We start from the raw sequence: 23,177 nt of genomic DNA on the forward strand, positions 1-23,177 counted from the left end.
GTTCTCTCCCCTAAGCTGCCCTGGTGACATTCACATCATTTTATCAAATTCCTGCAAGTCTGAGGCTTTGTTCACCAAAATAAACTTCAGCAATAAGACTGGGCTCACAAGGGGAGATATGGCCAGAGGCCTTCTCTTATCAGCCTCCATTATCTTCTTCCTTCTTTCACTAGTGACACACAGGAAATGCAAGAAAATGAATGCCCACAGGATGCCATGAGCTTTCAACAAGTAATGGCCTCTTTATTGGCTGGAGGAAGGAGGTCTGAGAGGCAAGGAAACAAGAGAAGCCTGCAGCCCCCTTGGTCGGACAGCAACAGGAAGGCCACAGGGGAGGGCAAACCAGCTTTTCCCAGCACATCTGCATCCATCTCTGCCTAAGCGAGGAGAAGCTTAATTATTTCACGCTGGAAAATAAAGGGAAAAAAAAAATAGCCTGTCAATATCAGAGCACTCAGACAGGGACCAAAATCAAAGGGGCAGCTTTTGCCCTCACCTCATCATAAGGACGATCTGCAGAGACCTTTGCTTTGCAGCCCAGCCCAGGGGCTGGAACTTTCATGTGAAGGCCCTTGAAATGTGAACAAGTTCTAACTCATCAGCTGTGCCATAGTAATTCCCAACATGCATGGCTCCACCTCTCAGTAGCATTGTAGCCCAGCCCTTCCATATCACCAATACACTTCTGTTACAAGCCATCACTTCAGGAAGGAGAGGGTGAACAATGAGTAGGTCTGTTTAATGCACTGAAGACATAAAGAGTTGGAATTTTGCATCAGATCCAGACAGTCGTGGCTGGAGAGAGTTGCAGTGGGGTAAAGGTGAGAAGCTAAATGTCAGTTAAGCACTGTAAGTTACAGCCATGTCTGATTTCCAGCACTGAAAAGCACAAACTGACTGCATTCCCTATTATGACAATTTCTGTGAGCATTATGTGTGCTGGGTCTATTCAGGCAGGACTCAGCTCCAAGTGGGCAAAGTAGCACTCACAGAGGATTAATCTGATACCATGTGTAGACACACAGTTCACTGCAGACAAAGTGAATTCTGAGGAGCTGATCACTGCACTGATTCAGACAGACTTTCCTGCCTACCAAATGATAAGCCTTCCCCAGCTGTGCACTGAACAGCACAGCCAGGCAGGAGTCAGCTGGATAAACCTCATGCTGTATAACCTTCTGAATATGAGACTTGTGCTTGGCCTTCTCTTTCATTTAATGAGGGGATGATTGTATCTGGTGTCAGTGATAAGCAGACTGCGCTGCTCCTCAGCCTGGGTCCCTCCAGGGACAGTAAGCAAAATCTTTCTCCATTAGACTTAGCAATCTGATTGTTAAGTTTTTCCAGCACATCTACTAACTCAGGTCCGGAACACTCAGTCCCTCAGTACCCAGACAGCATGATATACTCAGTGCTGCAAGGCTGGCTGAACTGGCAGCCATAAAGTTTGGAAGTGTCTGCAATGGGCAGCAGACAATGAGTTTCTTGCTTCTCTGTTCAGCCTAAAGCTGAACACAGGTGCACGCTGACTAAGAAGTAGCCAAAAAATGTTACCTTCACACTCTGACAGCCTCTGGCTTCTCTTCTGGACCTGAAAACTGCCAGTGCACCATCCTCTTAGGACACGATGTTGATGGCCCTAATGGCTGCCATTACCCCGCAGCAAACCACAGTCTCTGCTCACAGCCCTAAGCCCCTACAGCTCCTTCCTGGTGCACCAGGTCCATAGGGAATGTTAAAAGCAACATCAGAAAAAGACTGCTTTGATTTTGATGCTAGTGTTGTGACTAGGTTTAGGTGGATGCTGTAGACAGAAAAGTATCTCTTGATCTGCAAGAACTCACCTGTGCATGTCCTCTTGTTTTCATGCAGCACGTAGCCAATCCGACAGCTGCAATAGTAGCCCCCGACATAGTTGTGACAGTGATGATTGCAGAGGGGTTCACCATCAAACAGCTGTTTGCACTCATCAATATCTAATGGGTGAGGCATAGAAGAATTAGGCAATCAACACCCTTTAACAACACTTCGTTTCAGTTTGAGCAACATCTCCATACAAGACTGCCTTCTCTCACCTATCACAAGGGTCACAGCGTGTGTGAGCACATGGAAGCACCAACCCCACCACAGCTGTTTCTCTTCCACCTACAGGAGGGGCTGGTCTCTCACCTTCAGCAGCATAGAAGGCCTCAAAGCCTGTGAATGGCTTCTCATTGGAGTAGTCAGATCGAAATACAACCGTGAGGGTGTTGTCAATAGAGATGTATGTTTTGTTGCCTGGAGCCTCCTCAGTGTCAGTACTATCCTGTCCGCATAGCGTAGCCAAGGTCTTCCCACTGGAGCTCAGCTGCAGAACACACACATTTACCAGATGGTCACAGAGCTTTGCTGCCATGGATTGGAGAGCATATGCTTAATGGAATGTGCAAGGAGGTTCAGGACATTCCTAGACTTGGATATTCTCAAAAGGTGCTTCTGGAAATTAATCCAGATACAGTGACACACAAGGACTTTCCCTATTCTCTGTGAATTGAGCCCATACTTTTCTCTCCCTTTTCTTTTCAGAGGCCTTCCACAAAGCTGTGAAGCCAGCGTGGGCTACCAGCACCATCCTTTGCTCATTGTACATAAAGTTCTTGTTAACTTCACACTTTCAATGACAGTGAAATCCTTGTGTACAGCAGACCTAAGTGAGGACACAGCTAGAGAAAACTGGGGTAAAAAGGTTTCATACGCTGATAGATTCAAACGTATAACAAAAGGTCTCTTTAAATTAGTGACTCATGTGCTCTGTGATTCACTCATTACAGTTCAAGCTCTTCATTTATCTCGTGTTTGTAATATATGACAAATGTTCTGATACATGGGTCATGGTAATAACAAAATTGGGTACACTACAGATGATGAGAAATGGGTATTCTGTCCTGCCCAAAGAAAACCACAGCAAGAACATGGGAATGGGAGCAACTTGCCGTATTAAACTATGGAAATGAGATCTTCCTAAACAGTATCAAGTCCACCTGATTTGGTTCCATCAGATGCCAAAGTACTGTCAATACATTGGTTTTGCAAGCTTTCTGTGTATACAGCTCCCTCATCGATGTGACCAGGTCTATCCAAACAACAAACTGAGGCAGTGGTAGGATGGCCTTAAACGAGCAACAGGGTTGCCTAGGCTAGAGCACGTGGAGCACAAACATTTCAGGGATAGTGTTCATTATGCAAGCACTTCCCAAAGCCAGCATCTCTTTTTCCTGATGTTGTTTCTTACATTAGCTAGGAAAAGCAGACAGCAAGAACTGCAAATGCACGTTTGGACAAGCTGCCAGTATCTTGTTTAGACTATCGCTTACACTTTTGCAGTCTCTCATTATTCCTGTGTAAAGCACTACATGTTAATTTAAAGCATACACTGTAACTTTAGAAAAATGAAGCTCAAATGTTGATGTGGGCAACATCTCAAACTTCTTGCTTCACGAGAGGGGAATTTCAGAATTTTCTGAGCACAAAACCCTCAAGTTTTAAATGTTTTAATGAGACAATCATGGTCTCGCAGGCCTCCATAAACACAGCATTTATAAATCAACTGAGCCTGAACTTCACTAGCATACTAGAAGCAACTGCTTACAACAGTTCTGTTCATCCCACACGTGGCCAGGATCACACATACACAGTTTTAAAGCAGCAGGCCACACATCCACCTGCCCTACACATACCTTCACGTAATCGTATTCACACTGGTAGGACAGCTCCAGGTTGAAGTGGGTGAAGTAGATGCGGACAGCATATCCTTTGGGGACGGTAACATTCCATGTTCTCTCCTTGTGATTTGGGTAGTTATTGGGGAAGTCAGGAGATGTGATCCTCCCATACATTTTCTGCAGCACAATGCTGCTGTTTGCTCCACCACAAAGCACAGCTAGCAAGAGAAGCAGCCTGCCTCAAAGGAACAGATGAGCAGACATTGAGTGTCAACTCAATCACACCCCGAACACCACACATCCAAGGTGCTCATCTTGCTATCAGATCACAGATATCCCAGCACTAGGTGAAATCCTTACACCTGGACACCCTTCTCACTTGGTAATGGAAGAAGTCACACTGCAGCAACAGTTAGACAAGATGAGACTCACACTCGTGCCTTCTCAGGCCTACCCAGAGCCAGGCGGCCAGGGGAGCAGGGCAGGTCGCTGTGACAGCACTCACCTCATCCTGCTGCTCTCCTGCCTGAGCCTGCTCTGCTCGGAGCCCTGGGGGCAGGAACCTCCTCTGATGTTTTTGCGTTTCGGGGTGGATGTATTTATTGTGTGCGCTCTGCTGTGTTTGTCTGGATGTTGAACTCTGATGTTTATCTTCCTTCCACCCGCCTCCAGCCTGCTGAGTTCTGGGAACAGCAATTACTGAAAACCAGGCTTATGTTCAGCACATGAGGCCCCACTCAGCAACAGGCAGAGGCAGACAGATCTGCTCCACACCTTGTTTCTGTGTGTGGATGGCTTTTTATCCTATCCACCCTAGAACATCAGCAAGGTAAAAAGGTACACTTCATAAATAAAGTCTTTTGAACCTGGCTTGCTACAGGAACAAGAAAATGTATTCTGTGCTCACATCTGCTGTGTAACCTTGCATAATTTCTACTAAACCTGACAGAAGAGAAACAGTTTCAGGGATGTTAATGTAATGGAAACAGGTGGATGGAGAGAAAAATAATTTCCTATTACCAAGCAGTCCTGGAGGAGAAAACTGCAAAATTAACTCAAACTTCTTTTAGGTATTTGGGAGTCCACACAGGAATTTCACACTGCTACAACATCCAAATAAACCCTAACAGACCCCAAGGAATTCAACTGGTAGGGCCAGTAGTATAGGACACAAAGCTTTATTAATTCCAATGCTCATAGATACATTCCCCTCAAAGCAGCATTCAGGTTTCCTATAGAACTCCTGTGTCAATGGATATGGGGGTAAGCACCAATAAGGGTGAAAAACCAGCACTGGCGTCAGTGAGGAACGTGGATCCCCCCTCTACCCAACAAAAATGGACAGAGAGCAGGGAAGGTAATTTGCAGCAGGGAACAGACTCCCACGCTATGCATGCAGGCAATTTATACTGAGATATTGTGTAATTAAATGGACACCTTTTCATATCCATTTTCGAACAGCCAAAAAGCATTACCCCAGGCAGTGAATTTGGAGCTGGCAGGAAAGCAGGAGTTATTACACGAGCAAAACTAAAGCCAAGAAACCATCTAGCAGACTGCAATCAGAAAATGCCATTTAATAACAGCGAAGGAGCAACCAGTAACAGTGATCAATTGAGTAACAGCAGTCACCACAAGCATGGTTAATGGACAAAAACTCAGAGGGAATTAGCTTTTCCCAGGATCCACTAGTTTATACTTTCTGGAAAATAAAGTTTTGCAAAAATCAGTATGTTCCTAACTGAGCTGGTACCCAAATCCTACAGACAAATACTTCCAGGAGTGTTTCCTACCAGGCTTCCTGCTCAGCTTAGTAACAGAGTCATGGAAAGTAAATTCTGATCCTAGGTAGGAAATGCTTCTCACAGTCACAGGATTTGATGGGACCTCTGAAGCCAGAGGCTAACTAGCACTGAAACAAGAAATTTGACTCAAACTGTAATCCTGAAGACTGAAAATCTGTGAATGCCTGATATACATCGGCTTTCCTCCAGTGTGGTCTTTGGAGAGAAAAGGCTGCTGTGATTTTAGTCCTCAGCACCTGACACGAACAACGCCAAAAACACTGTTTCTGTGCATCCTGTTTCTTTGCCTGGAACTCTTCCAGCTCCAAAAGGCTGCATCAGCTAGCCAGGTACAGCAGGATCCTGAGCACTGGGATGGCCAACCTTAGGCCCAGCAGGTGCTACTCCTGCCAACCATTTCCCTTCTATCTGAACAGGCCTAAGCCAGCCTGAAGGCTGAGTGGACTTCATCCATGTCACTGCAGTTTCCAGATGTCTGTAACTTGCAAAGTTACTGACCCACTTCAGGAAGCTTGGGTGTTATGTGAAATGACAGATGCCTCTTGCTAAGTCTGCCCAGCTGTCTTCTTGCGCTCCTGTCTCCTCTCGTGCTTAAGGACTGAGGTAGTGCAAATGTAAGCCATCATTTTCAGGAGAACCACCAGCACGTGTGAAAGCTGAGGTTCAGAAAAAAGCCTTTCCTTGAAGAAAACTTCTTCTGTGGACTGGAGGAATGTGGAATAACAAAAGACACTGATATGACCCCGTGCATGCCCATACTCTCCTTCAGTCCCTGTACTGTGTCTCAGAATATGCTTTTACTACTGTTACCTTTGAGGTCTATAAAGCAGAGGTTTCAAATCCCTCCTGTGGCAACAGCAAGTGCAGACAGATGAGCCAGACACATGAATAAATCAGCAAGAGCAGAGCTCAGCCAACACAGTGTCCTTCAGGCTGACACCTCCATGGTCCACAGACCCAATCTCCCTTTTCCCTGCAAAACCAGACAGCAGCAGGAATCAGCTGAAAAGAGGAAAAAGCTGGAAAGCAGAGGGTCTCCATCAAAGCTGTATGAGATTCAGGTTAAGTCTTGGTGTAGCTATTTCATTTGACATTGAATCTAGGAAAAGTACTACCTGATAAAAATTCTGCCAAAGCTATGTTCCTATGCACTTACCTATGGTAAGACAATCACAGGGCAAACACCGAGATCTCCTAGCAGTAAAGTCGATGCAGCCTCAAAAACACCTGATCAGAAAGGTCTCAGACAGCTCCGCTGTCAAACGGACTGAGCAAAACAAGACACCAGTTCCACAAGTCTTGACTTGGATGTCTTGAACCTGGGGAGAAAACCACGTCTGGGCTTTTGAGAGGCAGCTCCTGCAGTCTGACAGCAGCACTTCCAGAAGCACTGCGATGACTGATCAGACGATTCAGGTGTAATAAGCAGAACCATCTAAGTGACCATCTAACGTGCTTCCACATTTGAAGCACGGGGACACTGACAAGAAGCAAGGCTGGTTAATGAATGGAAGACAAGCACACACGGACCTTCCCAGCTTCTAAGCCATGACAGTGCATTTGTTTAACACAGCAGTGGCCATCCTTGTGTCATAAACCTGGAGAGCAAATTAGTTTAACAGCTGACTGCTGTGATCCCTAAAGACGTTGCTCCCCATTGCCTCTTATTTCTCAAATGCCAGCTGCTCTACAGAGTCCCAAAGAGGTTGCTTTGCTGCTTACTGTTCCGTGGCTAAATTCAATCCTTCTGCACTGAGGTGTTCAGAGGACTGGGGGAAGGATGCAACAGAGGAAAAGGCGTTGTTTCCTCATTACAAATCAGATAGCGTGACTGACATCAAAAGACAAGCACACAGATGGAGCAAGCAGAGCATGGAGCGAGGTAGGGGAAGAGCCTCGCTGCTGTGAAATAGAAAAAAAACTTGCCAAGGTAAAAACATCAGGCAGAAAAAGCTCATGCACTGGGGGAAGATACTTTCTCTCTTCAACCAGAGCATCCTTTCCTCCTTCCCAGCTCCTGTATGCATGTATACACATTCCTATACAAATTCCAAGGTAAAGCCCCACACTGCATGCACTGTTTCCCTTGGGAGAAAACATGACAGCACACAGGTAAGATGTGCTGATCACATCACACTGCCCTCTAGAAAAAACTCCCATCCTGCCATGAAGAAGACAACGTACAAATTGCATAGGTCAAACTCTTCCCCTGTTGACCATCTTCCCTGTCTCACCAGTCCCATGGGCCTGGCTCCTAAAAATGTAACTAGCTCACAAAGCTACCATCTCACTGCCACCCACATCCACGATAGCTGCAATGTCTGCTGGGCTGGCTCCAGGTTGGTGACTTCACTGGAGCATCTGTGCTGGGAAAAGAATTTGGTTACAGTTCAGATACAGCCAGAGCCAAAGCTATAAAACACTCTGATGTCTACTACCCAAGCAGCGATGCTATGCATGTCACAGGCACAGCCAACACATTTCACTTGGGCAAGCTGGCCTGCAAACCACTGAGAGGAACAAGAGGACGGGTGAACAACACACATCTAACACATCCCTCTTGTCCAGCAGAAGGTCTTAAAGCAAGGAAGGCAGGCTTAGGGCTCACACAAAGAAAAGCATGAACAATACAACAAGACTCTTTACAAGACAACACAAAAACCAACCAACCAAGGATGATGATCCCTTCAGGAACTCTCTACTGCAAAGAGTAAAGCTAATAAAAAGCCTTCCTTGAGTCTACCATAGTCTAAACTGCCTGGTCTTGAGAAGCAAAGACTTTCTGGCTCCCAGAACAGCACCCAGGAATTACCAAATTTCATCTAGGAGTAGTTTGGAGTACACTCGACTGTCTGCAGACAAAGACTCTGGAGATTACAGCTACCTCCGTTTCATATGAAATCCTTGGCACCCAGGCTTCATCTTCCACACCAGAAATACAGCAGACAAGTCACTCTCATCTGAGAGGACAAGGTCTGCCTTTGGCTGCTTTTCTCCATTTTTATCTCACTTTGATTTCTTCCTTCTTCTTTCATGACTGCTCTCTCTCTGTGCAGTAATTACACTGCAAAGAAACTAGCTGAGACTGAAAGAGACAGCGAATTCCTGAGGCTCCTTCCCCCTTCAAGCAAGAGGGAGAAGTTGAGAAATGTGCTAAGGAAAAGGTGTCAACAGCACTGGGACCAGTGAATTCATTAAATCCACAGGGTTCTTGTCAATATATGCATTTAAATACATTTTCTACTCACCTGTGGTCTACTCAAAAACATTTTTCATTATTTCTCTTCCTCTGCAGTTGCCCATAACCTCATTTTTTTCTAACACAGAGGCTATTACCCTCTGATTTAGATAAACAATAAAGCCAGTCCAAAGCACTCCCAAACTAAGAGCTATTGCTCAGACACTAAAGAGCTAGAGTGATATATTGAAATGGACAGATCTTCCCTGTGGCTAAACCCCTCACTGAATACACATAACCTCATTCCAGCCTTGAAGAAAACAGATTGAAGGCCATGTCAGAGCCAACAGTCGTGACAGTCAGAACCCTTATATCAAAATGCCTGTAGCACTCCATGAGAAACCAAAGTACCTGCTAAGCAACCAGCTGCAATAAACTTGTCCTTACCACCTCGATGGAGCAATGTGCTTTTCCCAACCATTTCAAATCAGACCCTTTTCTGAGGTCTGGGATCCTTGATTACTCTCTTCTCTTCAGAGAAGAAATGAGGGCTAAGTGTGGCACATTGTAGATATTTTGCAAACACCAGCCTTGTCTATCTGACTTTTCAGGCAGGAATGGCAAATTTTTTTCCACCCAGAAGAACTGGAAGCACTCAAACTGGCCAGTGTTTTTCAGTTCAGAAGATCTAAGTTCAATTTTGTCCAAGTTCTGCCCTAAAACTCTTGCATCTTGCTATAAGGAAAAAGAAAATAAGCAACAAACGTAGGGCAAGAGCTTTGTCCTGCACAGACACTTTACTCCTCAGCTTCTTTGCCCATATTTGCTTTTCTTACTGAAATCTCCAAAAAGCAATAACCAGCAAAGCATCCTTTGTTCCTGTGTACTTTTGTTTTGGGAGATGACAAACATTTAGACTGAGGTGAAATTGCTGCTGTTGAAGAGAAAAGCTTAACTAATTCTTTCAGATGAATGGGACAGTTACCTCGTTTCCTTCTCCTTGCTTCTCAGCAGGGTTAGTGAAATTCACAGCACCAAAGTTTCTGCAGAAGTCATGATTGAAGCTTGAACAAGAGAGGAAATCTGCAAATAGAAAATAAATGTATTAGAATACAGTTTTCAACAAAGCACAACTTAAGCAGAAGCACTGCAAAGAAGGAGTGAGCTCACATAGCACAGCAACGTGTACTGTCTCAGAAAAATCTGCATTTTGGAGCTAGGCAGAGCCATAAGCTGACAGCACAAAATCAATTTATCAGGTGTTGACACACAAATATTCCCTGGATTATGAGGTTACTGCTGAGCGTGATGATATCTGTGAATTTCTCAGACCTGCTGGACATACTGACACCTGTTATCACCCCACAACTTGTTGAGTCTCCAAGCTGTATACAGCAAAAAAACCCACAAAAACAAACACTATAAATTGCTGACATGCCCTGGAGGCACCGGGCCTGCTGGCAAGCGAAGGCAGCCTATAGCCTTCTAACTTAAAATAAAGCACAGTCTGGAAAAGCATATCCTAAATGGTTCCAGTCCTATCATCTGCCAGATACTTTCACTAGCCACCAGACATTGGGGGCTTGCTTCATTTACGTCTGGCTATACCTGAGTTTATCTGAAGGGGCAAGAGCAATACAGTCTCCAAGAAGCCAGCAAATTAAAAGATCATTTCATGCAATTTAAATGTTTGGCTGGGATCCCCTGAAGCCTGGTAGGAGGAAGCCCTGGGGGAGGAAGGGCAGATACTTTGTTTGAGGCATGTTAACAAGAAGGAAACTGAGCCAGAGAGCTAGCAGGGCTCAGAGAATTATTCCTGCTGAAGTCAGATTATTCTCTGACTTGTCTGTTAGCCTCTGCTTAGCAGCATGGTAATGACCCAAAATTGCAGCTGACAGATTGGTGCTGAGAGTATGTCTCATTGAGGCTACCGCATGCAGACGGGCCATTACTCTTTCAATTTTGGTCTCTGAAGCCTGTTAACATACATTAGGCTTTTCCACATGCTGTTTTTTAGCCTGGTGTCCGGGGCAGCTGCCTGGGCCTCAGTCACCACCCACACGCTCAGGCCCCGTCTAATGAAAATGGATGACAACCTCAACTTAGTAATGGGATACAGATGGACCGAATGGTTTTTCGTTTTGAAATGTATTTTCATTTAAGAAAGTCTCAAAAGAGTATGAGGTTTTTATTTTTGTATCACTGTAATTGACTCCCCCTAATCCGCTGCATTCTTCAGGCAGGCCAGGAATTTGAAATTGCAAACTTTCAGCTTAGCTGAATCTTGAAGCCTGCAAACCCACGTCCCACTCTAGCACAGCTACTCTGCTAACGGCCTCTTCCATTTCACCTCTTCTACATATGTTGCAAGCTCTTCTGCCTCCTGCAGGACTGACAGCAATTAATTAAACAACTGGTTTACCAAGATGAAAGCCCTCCTGACTGTACCTGCGAGAACACGTGCCCAAAGGGCTGTGCAATGGGCATGCCAATCAAGGGTCATCTCCCAGAAGGACTCCTCGTCCTTCCAGTTATTCTCTTAGATTCTTTTAGATGCCACCAATGGAGCACCATTTACTCAATAAACAAATACACAGAGTAAAAGTATACAACAGGCAAACACCTGCTGCAGCAGCGGTGTCTTTGGCCAAGTGTCCCTTACTGCAAGTTGCCACTGTGAGCCTCTGGCTAAGAGGCAGTCTCTTTAAAAGCACATTTCACACACCTCTTGGGCTAACTCGCTCTCAGTGGCCATTCTGGAGCATCACATACTGTGCTGCACACAGGTCAGGCAGGACCTGCTCACAGCCTGGTGTCCTGGCTCTGTACCTTGCACAAGAAGTCCCTAGCAGCCTGTGAGGCTGCCTCTGACGTTCCAAAGTGCTCCTTATTTATGGTTTCTGCCTTTGTGCTAAGCCCTTATGAATAACTTGGAAATCATCTCCTTAATTCTAGGGCAATTTGCACTTGACATCTCATTTACCAGTCACCTGCCTTCCTGGAGGGGTGAAGTCTAGTTACGGGTTTCTGAGGGACAGGGCAAGTGCCTGTGTGTGCACGTGTGCAAATGGAATGGGACTCAGGAAAGCAATTCTCCCTGAACCTTTCAGCCTTCATTACAATCCTTCTTTCAAGTGCCAGCTCTGATTTATGGCCTGTATTTCAGAAGCAATGAAGGCCTGCAGCTCAAACTGACCAGCTGTCAGACCAGACTTAAGGACAGGGAGACATATTAACCTGCCCATGCCTGCCTAGATCCCACAGCTGATAGGAGGAGCGGACAGAGACAGGATGTTCTTGGCACACTGCTCCTACCCAGAGCATTCCTTGGGGCTGTGATCCTTCAAAGGCAGAGAAACCCACGGACTGTGTGAAGATTCCCCAGGTGCAGTAACCTGGATGGAGCCATAAGAAAAGAGGCGTCCTACAGACTGTGATCCCCACACCCCTGCTCACCTCCTGCAGGATCTTCAGTGTATCAGCTGGTACTTTGGTCTGTCTTCAGTTAAACAGTCTTGTTTGAAGCACAGAATGCTAGCAGAGGGATCACCACACAAAAACTCCTTCACAAAGGCTGCTATTGAAATAAAAAAAGGAAGCTACAACTTACAGCAAAAGAAGAATACACGTGTATATACATATACACACACAATAGCACTCTCCCTGTACAGCAATACTGAACTCACAATAATAAGAATTCTGTCAAAATTTAAGCTTGGTTAAAGCAGGAGGACATTCCCTTCTCTCACCCTGTATCCTCTCACACAGCAGTGTGAGTCACGCACTATTGGGACTGCTCTGCAATACAAAGACATTCTCATTTTTTCTCTGGAATGCAGTGAGATGCCACCAGTGGCATTTCTTCCCAGCCATTCTGCCTCCAGCCCGCTCTGCTCCACGGCACGACGAGCTGCTGCCGAGCACCGAGCTGGGTTTAGTTATCCTCTTCAGAAGAGCAATCACAAAGCACTTTCTGGCCTGCTGGCTCCCAGCAGTGGGTAAATTCATCACTTCACAAAGATGAGTGCTGCTTGCAAGCCAGTATTTCAGAGCAAAAAGACTGTTGCTTGCTCCCCATGGCCTTGGGCTCCAAAAGGGAATATGAATGTTTCCTAGGCACCTGCAGCTCCCTGTCTGTACACCTGCACCTAAGCTTCTGGCAGAGGGCCTCTCAGCATGGAACTGATTTAGCTCCCACTGGATTGGCAGCACAGGGCCAAGGAGGCTCACAGCACGTGGACGTACCCTGACCTCAGGGCTTCACTCTGCACAGTCTTGTCCTAACCAGATTTACAAGCTCTGTGTAGAACACCATTGTAGAAATACTCTCCCTTCCCTTCCTCTACAGACTGGGCTGCTGCCTGTGCTAGGCTCACCACCTAATGCAGACAGTAGACCCAGAGCTATCCAGACAACTTGTTCTTGCGAATACATAAGAAAAGCATGGCTAAATCAACTAGATGTGCAAACTACTTTTGCTCCATGCAGCAGTGACCTCCTTGGCTTCTTCCTATCTGTCAAGAGGAGACTAACGTAGACCAGCCAAGTACAACCCGGTGAAGTACCCTCTGTGTTAACAGCAGACTTACCTAACCAGGAAACAATCTGATGATGGGAAGGAGGCTTGACCTCAGGCAAGTTCTCAGCCACACTGTTAATAGCTTTTACATTAAACATAAATTAGTTTAAAACAAGAGTCCTCCAGGCCCCCAAGATATAGCTAGAACCAACAGCTGAACGCCATTGGCCAAACAGACAGCATGCTTTCCCCAAGCACAGCTTGGTATGGCAGACACAGACCTTCACCCCGCCCAGCCTATCACTTAAGACCTTCTCTGGGGAAGCGTAAGAGACAGATTTGAACTGTTGAAGTTTCCTTCACCTCCCAGATACTTCCTCTGAGTCTTTCTACAAGCCCTACGTAATGTCACAAGTGGGAAGCAGACAGGTTGGAAAGTTTGAATCCAGACTCAAAGAGCTCTCTCCTAAGCACCTACCTTAAAGAGACTGAAAGGATGACTTTTGTTTCACTAGGTGCCTCCCTCTCAAGGCTGCAGAAGGAGATACAAATCTAAGAATGAGAGCTCAGTCAGCTTCAAAGGTGCTGGAGTCAGCAAAGAGAACACACAGCTCAGACGTGCCTGCTACAAGAGAGCTCAAAGGCTCACCGCAAGCAGTTAAACTGATCACCCTTTGTGTGAGGTGAGCTCCTCAGCAGTCCAGGTTGCAGGCCAATGGCTTCTGATTGTGTTCCCAGGCTAATGCAAATACTCCCTGATACTCCCTGAACAGCCTCCATGGAGCACAAACTGTATGCACAGCCTGCTGCTGCTGGGGGCATTGTGAACAGAGGAGCTAAGAGAAGTAAAGGAGGTTACATTTTCAATTTTCTAGTACAAACCTGGCTGATCTCTCCCAGGTTTACCCAATATTGCATCTGTATATTCCATCAACCACAAAACAGATCTTTGTTTTTTTTAATAACAGACCAACAACTTTTCAAATCAGCATTCAGTGCCTCTAAGCAGACCCAAAGACAGCAACAGTGTAGGACAAAAGATACCATGGCCAACCATACTTCATTCTCCCTGCAGTCTTCAGTTTAACCTTAGTTTTCAGTAACTGCATTCATTAGCTAAAGGTTCCTCAGAGGCTGTGCATTACCTGAAAACAACAGACACAAAGCCACCAGACTATGCAGTACTCCTCTCTTCCCACTAAACTTATCTCCACTTGCCAGCTATCTGCAGACAGACAGTATAGTATCTCTGTGAAGTCTGATCAGATTGAAACTCTCTTCTTTTTCCCATGATGAAAATGAACACAGTGAAGTATTGATTCCCCACTAGCTATATCCCCTGACAGCATGTATTAAAACATGATCTTCGCTATTAAAAGGACATACAAACAAGTCACCAGGGAAGCTAATAAATCTCAAATTAATATCTGGCTAGTTCCTGCATAGCATCTATCCACATATACACATCGTGATATCACAGTAAATGAGATTTACCCTGTATTCAACAAGGAATAAGCTACCTCAGACTCCTTCACATTCATCATGGAGTAGGATACACACACCCAGAGCTCCCCTTGCTACTGAATATGCTGCAGGTTTCCAGCTGAGCTTGGCCCCATGACTGTTTCTTCCCTTGCCTGCAGCTTTATGTATAACCATGAGCTAGTTCAATGCAAACATACGCACTGAGTACCACCATACCACGCACTGAATTAGGCAAGGAAATGTATGTGATTGCTGACTGTAAAAGCCTGCCCTCTGGTCCTTCTGAGAAAATAATGCACGTCTTTTTCAATTTTTTTTTAAATGTCAAGATAGCTCACACGCACACACACACAATTATTCTGAGTGGCGCCTTAAAAATGCGTTGGCTGCCCCTTCTACTTGACTTATACCACTGCAAGACAATTATTTTGTGAAACGTTTAAATAAGAAATACCCACGTGTGACACACCATTTATAAGCCTTCGTTACGCCCCTCCCACTCCACCTCATCTGTCACACCACACTCCCTGATACCGCACAGTGCCACCGGGCGGACCAAGCAGTGCTCCAGCCTCAGCACACCGACTTACCACGGAAACTGTGAAATCACATCCAACTCAAACACTGATTTCAGCACTGATGAAAGAAGCTGGCTCAACTGCGCTGGCCCCTATCCACAGCACGTGCACTGGCGGTGCAGGCTTCCTGCTTGGTGCTCAGCCAGCGTGCCTCTGTTTGCATTAGCAGGAGCCATCTGCAGGGATGAAAGAAGAGTTCAACTTCCAACTTGACTTCCAAGCTCGAGAGTAGCCTGACCACTCTCTCCTCCAGGAACCACTAAATAATACAGCCTGCACAGCTTGCTGAGCAGGCAGTCTCTGATAGGGCTCTCTCCTGCATCTGTGTGCTGCAGCGTTTCTCCTTTTCACCGCACGCAGTCTTGAGCATTATTATCACAGACAAGATTTGATGGTAGATAATAAGGCAGCTCCTACAAGAATACTTCCAAGGTCTCGGTCTCATGATGCAACACAGGCCTTAACAACAATAATGGCCATCACTGGCTCTTCCATGGCACTTGCCATTCACGTGTCTTTAGAAAAAATGATAGACAAGAGCTACCATGTACATTTTAAAGACAAAGAAACCGAGGTATTCAGAGGGTGGTAATAATAAAATGTGAATGCTATCAGCAAAACAAGGCATAAAATCAGGTCTCCTGCATCCCAGCTGGGTGCTTCAGGCAACACAGCTGGAAAGCTCCATATCCCATTACCCATACACTGAGTCACTGAGCTCCCCCAGCAAGGATCTTATTTTTCATTATGGAATGAAAAATAAAACAAACCACGGGGCTCTAGCCTCTCCTGTAAGCCAGACACAGCCAGAAATTTTGATGGCAAACGAGGCAGTGAAAATGCAGCCTGACACAGAACAGAGTGGCATAAGCAAGCCAGCCTACCTGGGTGTGGAGCACTGCACCACTCATTATTCAGGAAGAGCGGGGGAGTTGGGAGCACTATTTCAACGGTAAGAAAACAGGCTGGCTGTTGATAAACCCAAAATGCTGCTATTCAGATAAGAGACCTCATAGTTACTGGCATCCAGAAACAAGACATAAAGGATCAAAACCAAGCCAGAGCCAACAGCTTACTTCTAGATGTGGCCATCCAGGCCCTGCAGACAGGCTCTGTAACTTGTAGGTGGAGGCTGCTGCTTTGTGTGACCATTCCTAGAGATGTAGCAGCTCCCAAACTCAAACCATTACTGTGAAAAATTAAAGTAAATGGCGAATCTGAACTGCTTTTCTCTCCCTTTGGCCCCAAAAGTATTCCTACAAATCAGACCTAAGTGTGCAAGACCAAGGCCTCAGCTGCCTCCCATATGTAAATAGCTGTGCTAGACTCAAACATGTCTCCATTTCAAATCCCCACCCTGCCTTTCAATTCTAAAACAGAAGTTCAGACAGTTCCTCAGCAAGCCAACATAAATAAAGCAGCAGTCCTCACTGCTCTGGGGACAGTAAAGGGCACCCAAGGAGTGAAGCAGCAGAAATCAGGAGTCCCGTGGGGTTTTTAAAACAAGGGGATGGGATACCAAGAAGCTGTGAGAGAAGCCGGGCTGAGCCTGGACTGGGGCCGCTTTCCTCCAGACACACAAAAAGCATCCAGAGAGCTGCTCTGGAAATAACCTGGTGTCAGAGCGAGGGGAGGGGAGGGCCAGGTCCCCCTTTTAGCCCCCAGCCATCCCGTTCCACATCCCTGCAGCCAGAGCCTCGATGGAGGCGGGCGCGAAGGACTGGGAGGGCGCTCCCCTCCAGGCCCAAACCCCTTTGTGGCACAAGCACAGCCAGTGCCTGGACCGTGCCCCACCACAGCAGGGCTGCACACACCCACCTGGCCCCTCGGATTGCAGAATGAGCTGCGGAAGTGCCACGGATCGGGGAGAAAGATCCTCTGCTATCCCGAGCTCCTTCGCAGTTGCCAAGCCCCCTTCCAAAATGGCCGCCCGCCTTCATGGCCGCCGCACAAGATGGCGGCTGCACAAGATGGCCGCCGCACAAGACGGCGGCTGCACAAGATGGCCGCCACCTCACAGCCCCGCCCACCCTCCCACGAGGCCTGGTCCCGGGGCACGCAGAGGCAGACACGAGTCCCCGAGGTACCATGCTTTATTCTCAGGTGTGCAGGAGGACAGGGAAGGAGCTGAGGGGGCGGGGTGTGTGTTGACAGGCAGGCGGGCGGCCCGACAAGGTGGCACTAGCAGGAGGTGAAGGTTTTCCAGAAGAAGTTTTTACAGGGCGCCTTGCGGTCCCGCTGCGAGAGCTGGGCCAGCCGCCCCAGAGCCGCCCGCTCCTCCTCCAGCTTGCCTTCCTCCTCCAGGTCCGGGGAGGCCACGTCTGAGCTCTCCAAGAGCCCCGCCAGCATCTTCAGCAGGGCGTCCCTGCGCAGCTTGGTCTGCTCCTGTGGGCAGAGAGCAGGGATGGTGACAGCCCCAGGCAGCCCCTACATCCCCTTCCCACCATCATCCTCACTTACATCCTTCAGCTTCATCCAGTTCAGCTAACAGAACCACGGGAAGTGTATGCGCATTGTTATAGCAGGAAGGGACACTAACAAATAGGCACAAATTAGTGAAGTCCCTTGCTGCTTGCACTAATTAAATCGCAGTGAACACCAAGCTGCTTTCTCTTCACCATCCTGGCTGCCTAATGTCTACCTTGGGAAGGCCAGGGTAGAGGTATGGGGTACAGAGCAATATTAAATTAAGCACACAGGACCACAAGCCACTGTAAAATGCTGGGAAATCAATGTAACAGAGGAGAGGTGCTCCAAACAATTGGAACACAGCACTTAATCAGAGGAGATGGGCAGTTTGTATTTTCGTATTGCAGTGGCCTGACCCCGGGGGAAAGCAGAAGGAAAGATGGTGTTCTTCTCCATCCCTTTGCCATAGAAGCTTAGGGAAGAGAGCAGTCCCTGGTCTGGAGCTTCAGGGCTTTCCATCAGGAACAAGAATCACAGAACCATCTTTGCTGGAAGGGACCTCTAAAGGCTATCTGTTCCCACTGCCCTGCAGTGCACAGGGACACCCACAGCCCCATCAGTGCTCAGAGCCCCTCCAGCCTGACTTTGGTGTCTGCAGGGTTGGGGCACCACCGCCTCTCTGGGCCTCTCACTCACTGCCCTTAGTGTAAAAACAGCTGTGAGCTATGCTGTTTCTACTCCACACATCAAGCAAACCTGAGGAATTCCCTCTTGCTTGAGCATTCCTGGCCCCTGTGACCCTTCAGCAGAAACAGCTGGCAGTGAGTAAGGTGGGATAGATGGTCTGACAGGAACAGATGCTGCTTCCCACGCAGATGAGAATCTTAGAAGTGGATTTGCACACTGCTTCTCACAAATGCCACCTTTATTGCTGGAATGTTGTAGTTACCCATTGGCTCTGCCAGCAGCAGCCTCCACCAAGGCGAGCAGCTCAGAAGATAGATGAACGGAGGCAGAAGCAATTATACTGAGTTTCCTCGACAGAATGCTTATGGATATTTTTGAGGAATTTCTTAGCTCTGATTACTATGCCTCTTTCCACACACAGAGAAATTAGATGCTATGTTTGGAGCAGAAGAATAGATAAAAGTCAGTTTGTGTCCATTCCGACTCCTGGTCCTGCACAGAAGGTACAGAAGTATCTTGATGGGCTGGGAGTTGGGAACTCAGCAAAATGCATCTCCTGGGTCTCCCCCTCCTTCTAAGTCACTTTCCTTGCTGTAAGTGCTCTGTTTTGAACTAACCTGCTCCAAGCAGAGCCACAGATGAGCCCTGTGATGTTAAGAGCCATCTGCTAAGGATTCAGCTCCTTAGTGAAGAGAAATGGAATAGCTATACTAAAATCTCAGGAGATGAACCGCTCCAAACTCACGGGTGGGAAGGCAGAGCTCAGCCTGCTGCTGGAGGATTGTTCCTTACGCATGATCAGCTGTGGCTGTTAGTGAAATGAGGCAGCTCTTCCCCTGTGCTAATCCACTGCTAACAACCTTTCTGTTTATAGCTGTTCCTGAGTTGCCTGAGATGAAGACTCTTCGGAAGCAGATGTGAGCACAGAGGGGTCGTGGCACCCCTTTGGGTCGATGCTCAGCTCCCTGCACTGCTTCCACCAGCAATCAGTACCTGCACATCTTTCTTCTGTGTTGTTATACATTTCCTGGTAGTTGACATATGCAATCCTGGTTTTCTTCATATTTAAACCATTAGTCTGAGTTACAGGAGTGGTGACTGCGGATATCACTACATCAGCACCTAACAATTTCTCAGTTTGTAGACTACCCTATGGAGAATAATTCTATTTTGACAGATATTGAATCATCATTTTGGAAGAAACTGTGTAGAAGATTCATAATACTTGAAGGCATTTTTACCAGAGCCTTCCTGATCCGTTCCTCACAACTAGTTTCATTTCCCCCCAGCAGCTGACACGTCCACCAGATAAGAGTTCACTTTAAGTGCTGGATTTGCTACTGTAAGAACGTGCAGCTGGAAGTTCAGAGTTCTCCCAGAAGGGTTAATCTCAGGCAGCTGCAGAAGCCCTGATCTCCAACAGAAAGCCATTCCTAGCACTTCACACTGTATTTCTTTCTCACAGCCAGTTTTGCCGTTAATAGGATGTGAGAACACTTAAAGCAGCAAGACACTGATGGATGAGCTGGAGCCAGCGCCGAGACAGAAAGAATGATACGGGTGTGCACAAAGAGAAATCAGTGCCTTTGAAACCAACACAGGGATCCTTCGCTTGTCTGGGTAGCACCTATCCAGAACCGAAATAACAGCAGCACTACAGATACGGCTGTGAACTGGAGCAGCACAGCGTTGTGTGACCGAACACAGCTCAGAGGAGCCCTGGGGATGGCGAGGAACAAGCAGGTGAGAAAACTGCGGGGCGAGGGCAGGCAGCACGGAGCACTTGCCTGTGATTCTGTTATGCTATTGCTTCCTACCTCTTTGGCCTCTCGGGGAAATAGTCCAGCAAAAAAAAAAAAAAAAGAAAAAAAAAAGAAGTTATTATAGTGCTGTAGCTATTATAACATTAGAGTTTTGCCAGTTGGTAGGATAATTATATTGCTATAATAAGTTCTGCCACTGCATAGAGCCTGTGCTGGTGCAGAGTGTAATTATTCTAGCAGAACTATGTCGGTATAACTCCCCCTGTGAATACTACTCTGGAAAAAGCAATTTTATTCCGATATAATTACTTCATTTATTATTCCTCTGTTACTTTCTTACTGAACCCATCTTTTAAACATTTGTCCTTCCCAGGAGTCCTATTTAAAATATCATCTCCCTTGATCATTTTACCAATTATGTATCTTTTCTCTCCCTCCCTACTACTCTGCTTCCTTCTCTCATGCTGCACTCCTTCAGCAATGTTATTTTCTCCTTCTCCCTCCTCCTGGCCGCTCCATTTTCTTTGCCAGTTTTTCCTTGCTCAGACTTCACTTTTGCAGTCCTCTGGAGTCTGCTGTGGTACCTTTCCTAAATAAACTGGCTAATAAGCGGTAGTAATAGCCCTGCTTCAGCAGCGCGTGAAGCTGTACTGTCTTGGAACACGCAGAGGTAGAAGTGTTTACATCAGGTAAAACCCAACTGCCCTTTTTATCCCTCCCCTGACGACTTCAGCCTGCTCCTGCATGCTCCCATCCCACCCAGCTCCTGCACAGGGTGCATTATACTCACCCTACTGTTCTGTAACGCGAGTCTCTCTTCTCCAGGCAGCGCAGTGGCTCTCACGCTCCACACCAGCAGCAGAACAGACACCAGGCTGGCCACCAGCTGCATGATGCACAGGCTGTGACTACTGTGCTGAATTAGGAAGACTGGGAGAGGGAGCTGTTTCTGGGCTCTCTTCTGCCTCAGACAATGGCTGCAGCCCCTTTTATAGCCCTCCCCCTAGCCCAGTGGGTGACGCAAACAATTAAGTCTATATCAAAGGCAAATTAGACTTCGGAGAGGTTGTTAACACTTGGCTGCTTGAGTGGGATACTTCAGTGCCTCTGGGCTTTCCATGTGCCAGACCTGCACAGAAAACGAGGGTTTGGGAGTCTCCAATAACATGCTGTTTCTTCACCCCCAGTAATTGTAGGAAACGTCTGTGCCTTTTCTAGTTAGCTAAATTCCACCTGGGAACATGACATTGGCTAGAACAGGCCACCAGGCTTGCACCAACCTCTGGCCAACACTGGGTGACACAGAAGGACAAGGTTAAATTTTTGGCCACCAGTACTAGATATGAGCAGCTCAGACCTGCAGCCACTGTGTCTAAACAGCTCTGGACTCAAGGGGTACTTGGATCCAGATCTCTGCAAGCTGTGATACATCTCACTGTGGAATGCCAGTATGCCTGGCTTTCCTTTTATACAGTAACACGGGGACACAGGTTGTAGCAGTGCAATAACTTTACGCCTTGCAAATGTATTTACAGCTACAAGGAGGCCAGTTTTTGTTTGTAGTATTGTTTCAATGTGTCTTGAACCAATCCCAACAGTATGGATCAACACAGTGAATTCTGACTTGGAGATGCTGGGTTTGAGTGTATTAAAGGGAAAACAAACTACTGAACAACTGATCATAACTGGAGCTGTTCCATGGAGTGGGAATTCAAGAAGAAGCCTGCAATGTGTTGACACTGACTGCAGGCTGCTTGGCATGTGTCCCTACTTTCTCTTGTCCCTGGTTAGTAGAAAAGAATGCCTCCCCCTTTGCACCAAATATGATCCCAGAGGGAGACTGGTTTGGGGGCCAGCAGAAGGTGCTACTTAAACACTTTGCCCCTGTCACATAGGGTGGCATCCACTGTCTCAATCTGTTGAGATGCAGTGACAGAGCTAAGGATCTCATCTCACTTTCTCCAGAAGCATTTGCTTCGGGGTGAGCTCCATTCTGAACCAACCCCAGCAGTCAAAAGGTGAATTATTATCCTAAGTTAACACATAAAAAAAGGCACAGCAAAGTGACTTAGCCAGAAGGTTGCTGTGTCAGAACAAAATGAGGCAGAAAGACGTGTTCCCCACTTGCACCGCTCATCAGTGTCAAAGTTCTTGGAAAGAGCACAATGAAGCTCTGCCTGCAAACAGTCCAGCTCCTAATGCCAGCTACACCATCCTGGGTGCTCTTGAGAGAAAAGATGCCATCTCATCCACGCATTTTTGAAAAGAAATACTGGATTCCCTCACCAAAAGTTACAAAGAAGAAAAAGGTTTTTCTAAATGATAGGGAGCTGTGGGGAGTTAATGACCCAGCAATTTCTAGAAATGAATTTTCCTGAGAAAACTGTAACCCTGTTGCTTCTCATCCCTCCTGTGAAGGCTAGCTCCCATGCACCAGTTTCAGATGAAACACTGCCCATTTCCTTTCAAGCTCATCTTGCTAGTTTATCAGAATTGCTGCATTACCCTTCGTAATGGATTCTGTCAAACACTTCCCAGCCTGTCTGGGGCTCGAGACAGAGAGCAGCGAAGGAGCAGACTCCAGTGAGTAAAGCAAATCACAGGGACCTGTGAAATGACCTGCAGCTGATCTGCTGTGGGAGAGGAAAAATGGAAGAACAGCAAATGGAGAAAGCACGCTTGGTTGCTCAAGAGGAACGAAGGGCATTTACCTGTGTGAGATGTGGCTGGGCTGACAGGCAAGCAGAAGATGAATCCTGTACTGTTGCCTACAAGGCAGGACTAAACCTCATGGGCCAAGTGGCCCAAAAGCTAGACACAACAAAAGCAGTGCAACCAGGTCTCCTGTTGCCTTCTGCAACTGTGATGTTAACCTCCTCTGTTAGCCCTAGTGCCGGTGGCTGCTGAACCAAACTGCTTGTTCTAATAAATGTGGTTTTGTATGCAGCTTTGCCTTCAGAATGGGCTGGTTTTTATAATGCCTCCTTGAGCAAATTGGGTCACAAGTATGACAGTGTTTTTCTTCTGAAAAGGGATGATGTGCTGAGCCAGA

The 23,177-nt window shown here is 46.8% G+C and overlaps 2 protein-coding genes across 16 annotated transcripts in view; both read right to left on the reverse strand.

Annotated features, from left to right (window-relative positions):
• MASP2 (mannan binding lectin serine peptidase 2) overlaps positions 1-17,231 on the reverse strand; it is a 29,489-nt gene extending 12,258 nt beyond the window's left edge. For 8 of the 15 annotated variants that reach the window (XR_005841373.2, XR_005841374.2, XR_005841376.2 and 5 more), the window contains exons 1-4: positions 4,207-4,274; positions 3,717-3,936; positions 2,170-2,347; positions 1,845-1,976 (exon numbers count right to left, since the gene is read on the reverse strand). Coding sequence is in view for 11 of the 15 variants with exons in the window: in XM_040651116.2 (XP_040507050.1) it covers positions 1,845-1,976; positions 2,170-2,347; positions 3,717-3,936; positions 4,207-4,211 (535 nt within the window). In the remaining 4 variants the exon portion in view is untranslated. Of the gene's footprint in view, positions 1-217; positions 408-1,844; positions 1,977-2,169; positions 2,348-3,716; positions 3,937-4,206; positions 4,275-6,316; positions 6,480-6,662; positions 6,826-9,669; positions 9,768-12,140; positions 12,262-13,273; positions 14,222-15,278; positions 15,443-17,084 lie in introns of those variants that run through there. The other 7 variants (XM_040651110.2, XM_040651111.2, XM_040651112.2 and 4 more) reach the window with 7 other exon arrangements.
• Positions 17,232-17,343: 112 nt separating this feature from the next.
• SST7 (somatostatin 7) lies at positions 17,344-21,091 on the reverse strand. The gene is made up of 2 exons (NM_204455.2): positions 20,916-21,091; positions 17,344-17,651 (listed from the first exon to the last, which is right to left on the reverse strand). Exons 1-2 carry the CDS (start codon positions 21,015-21,017, stop codon positions 17,448-17,450), a joined length of 306 nt encoding a protein of 101 aa, NP_989786.2. The 5' UTR covers positions 21,018-21,091; the 3' UTR covers positions 17,344-17,447.
• Positions 21,092-23,177: the final 2,086 nt, after the last annotated feature.

This window comes from Gallus gallus, chromosome 21, assembly GCF_016699485.2.
Source record: "Gallus gallus isolate bGalGal1 chromosome 21, bGalGal1.mat.broiler.GRCg7b, whole genome shotgun sequence".
Classification (NCBI taxonomy): Eukaryota; Metazoa; Chordata; class Aves; order Galliformes; family Phasianidae; genus Gallus; species Gallus gallus.

Coding starts and splice junctions, on each gene's coding strand:
- SST7 (NM_204455.2), bottom strand. CDS start 21,017: ATGCAGCTGGTGGCCAGCCTGGTGTCTGTTCTGCTGCTGGTGTGGAGC. Junction 17,652..20,915: donor TCGCGTTACAGAACAGTAGG/GTGAGTATAATG, acceptor CTCTGCCCACAG/GAGCAGACCAAGCTGCGCAG.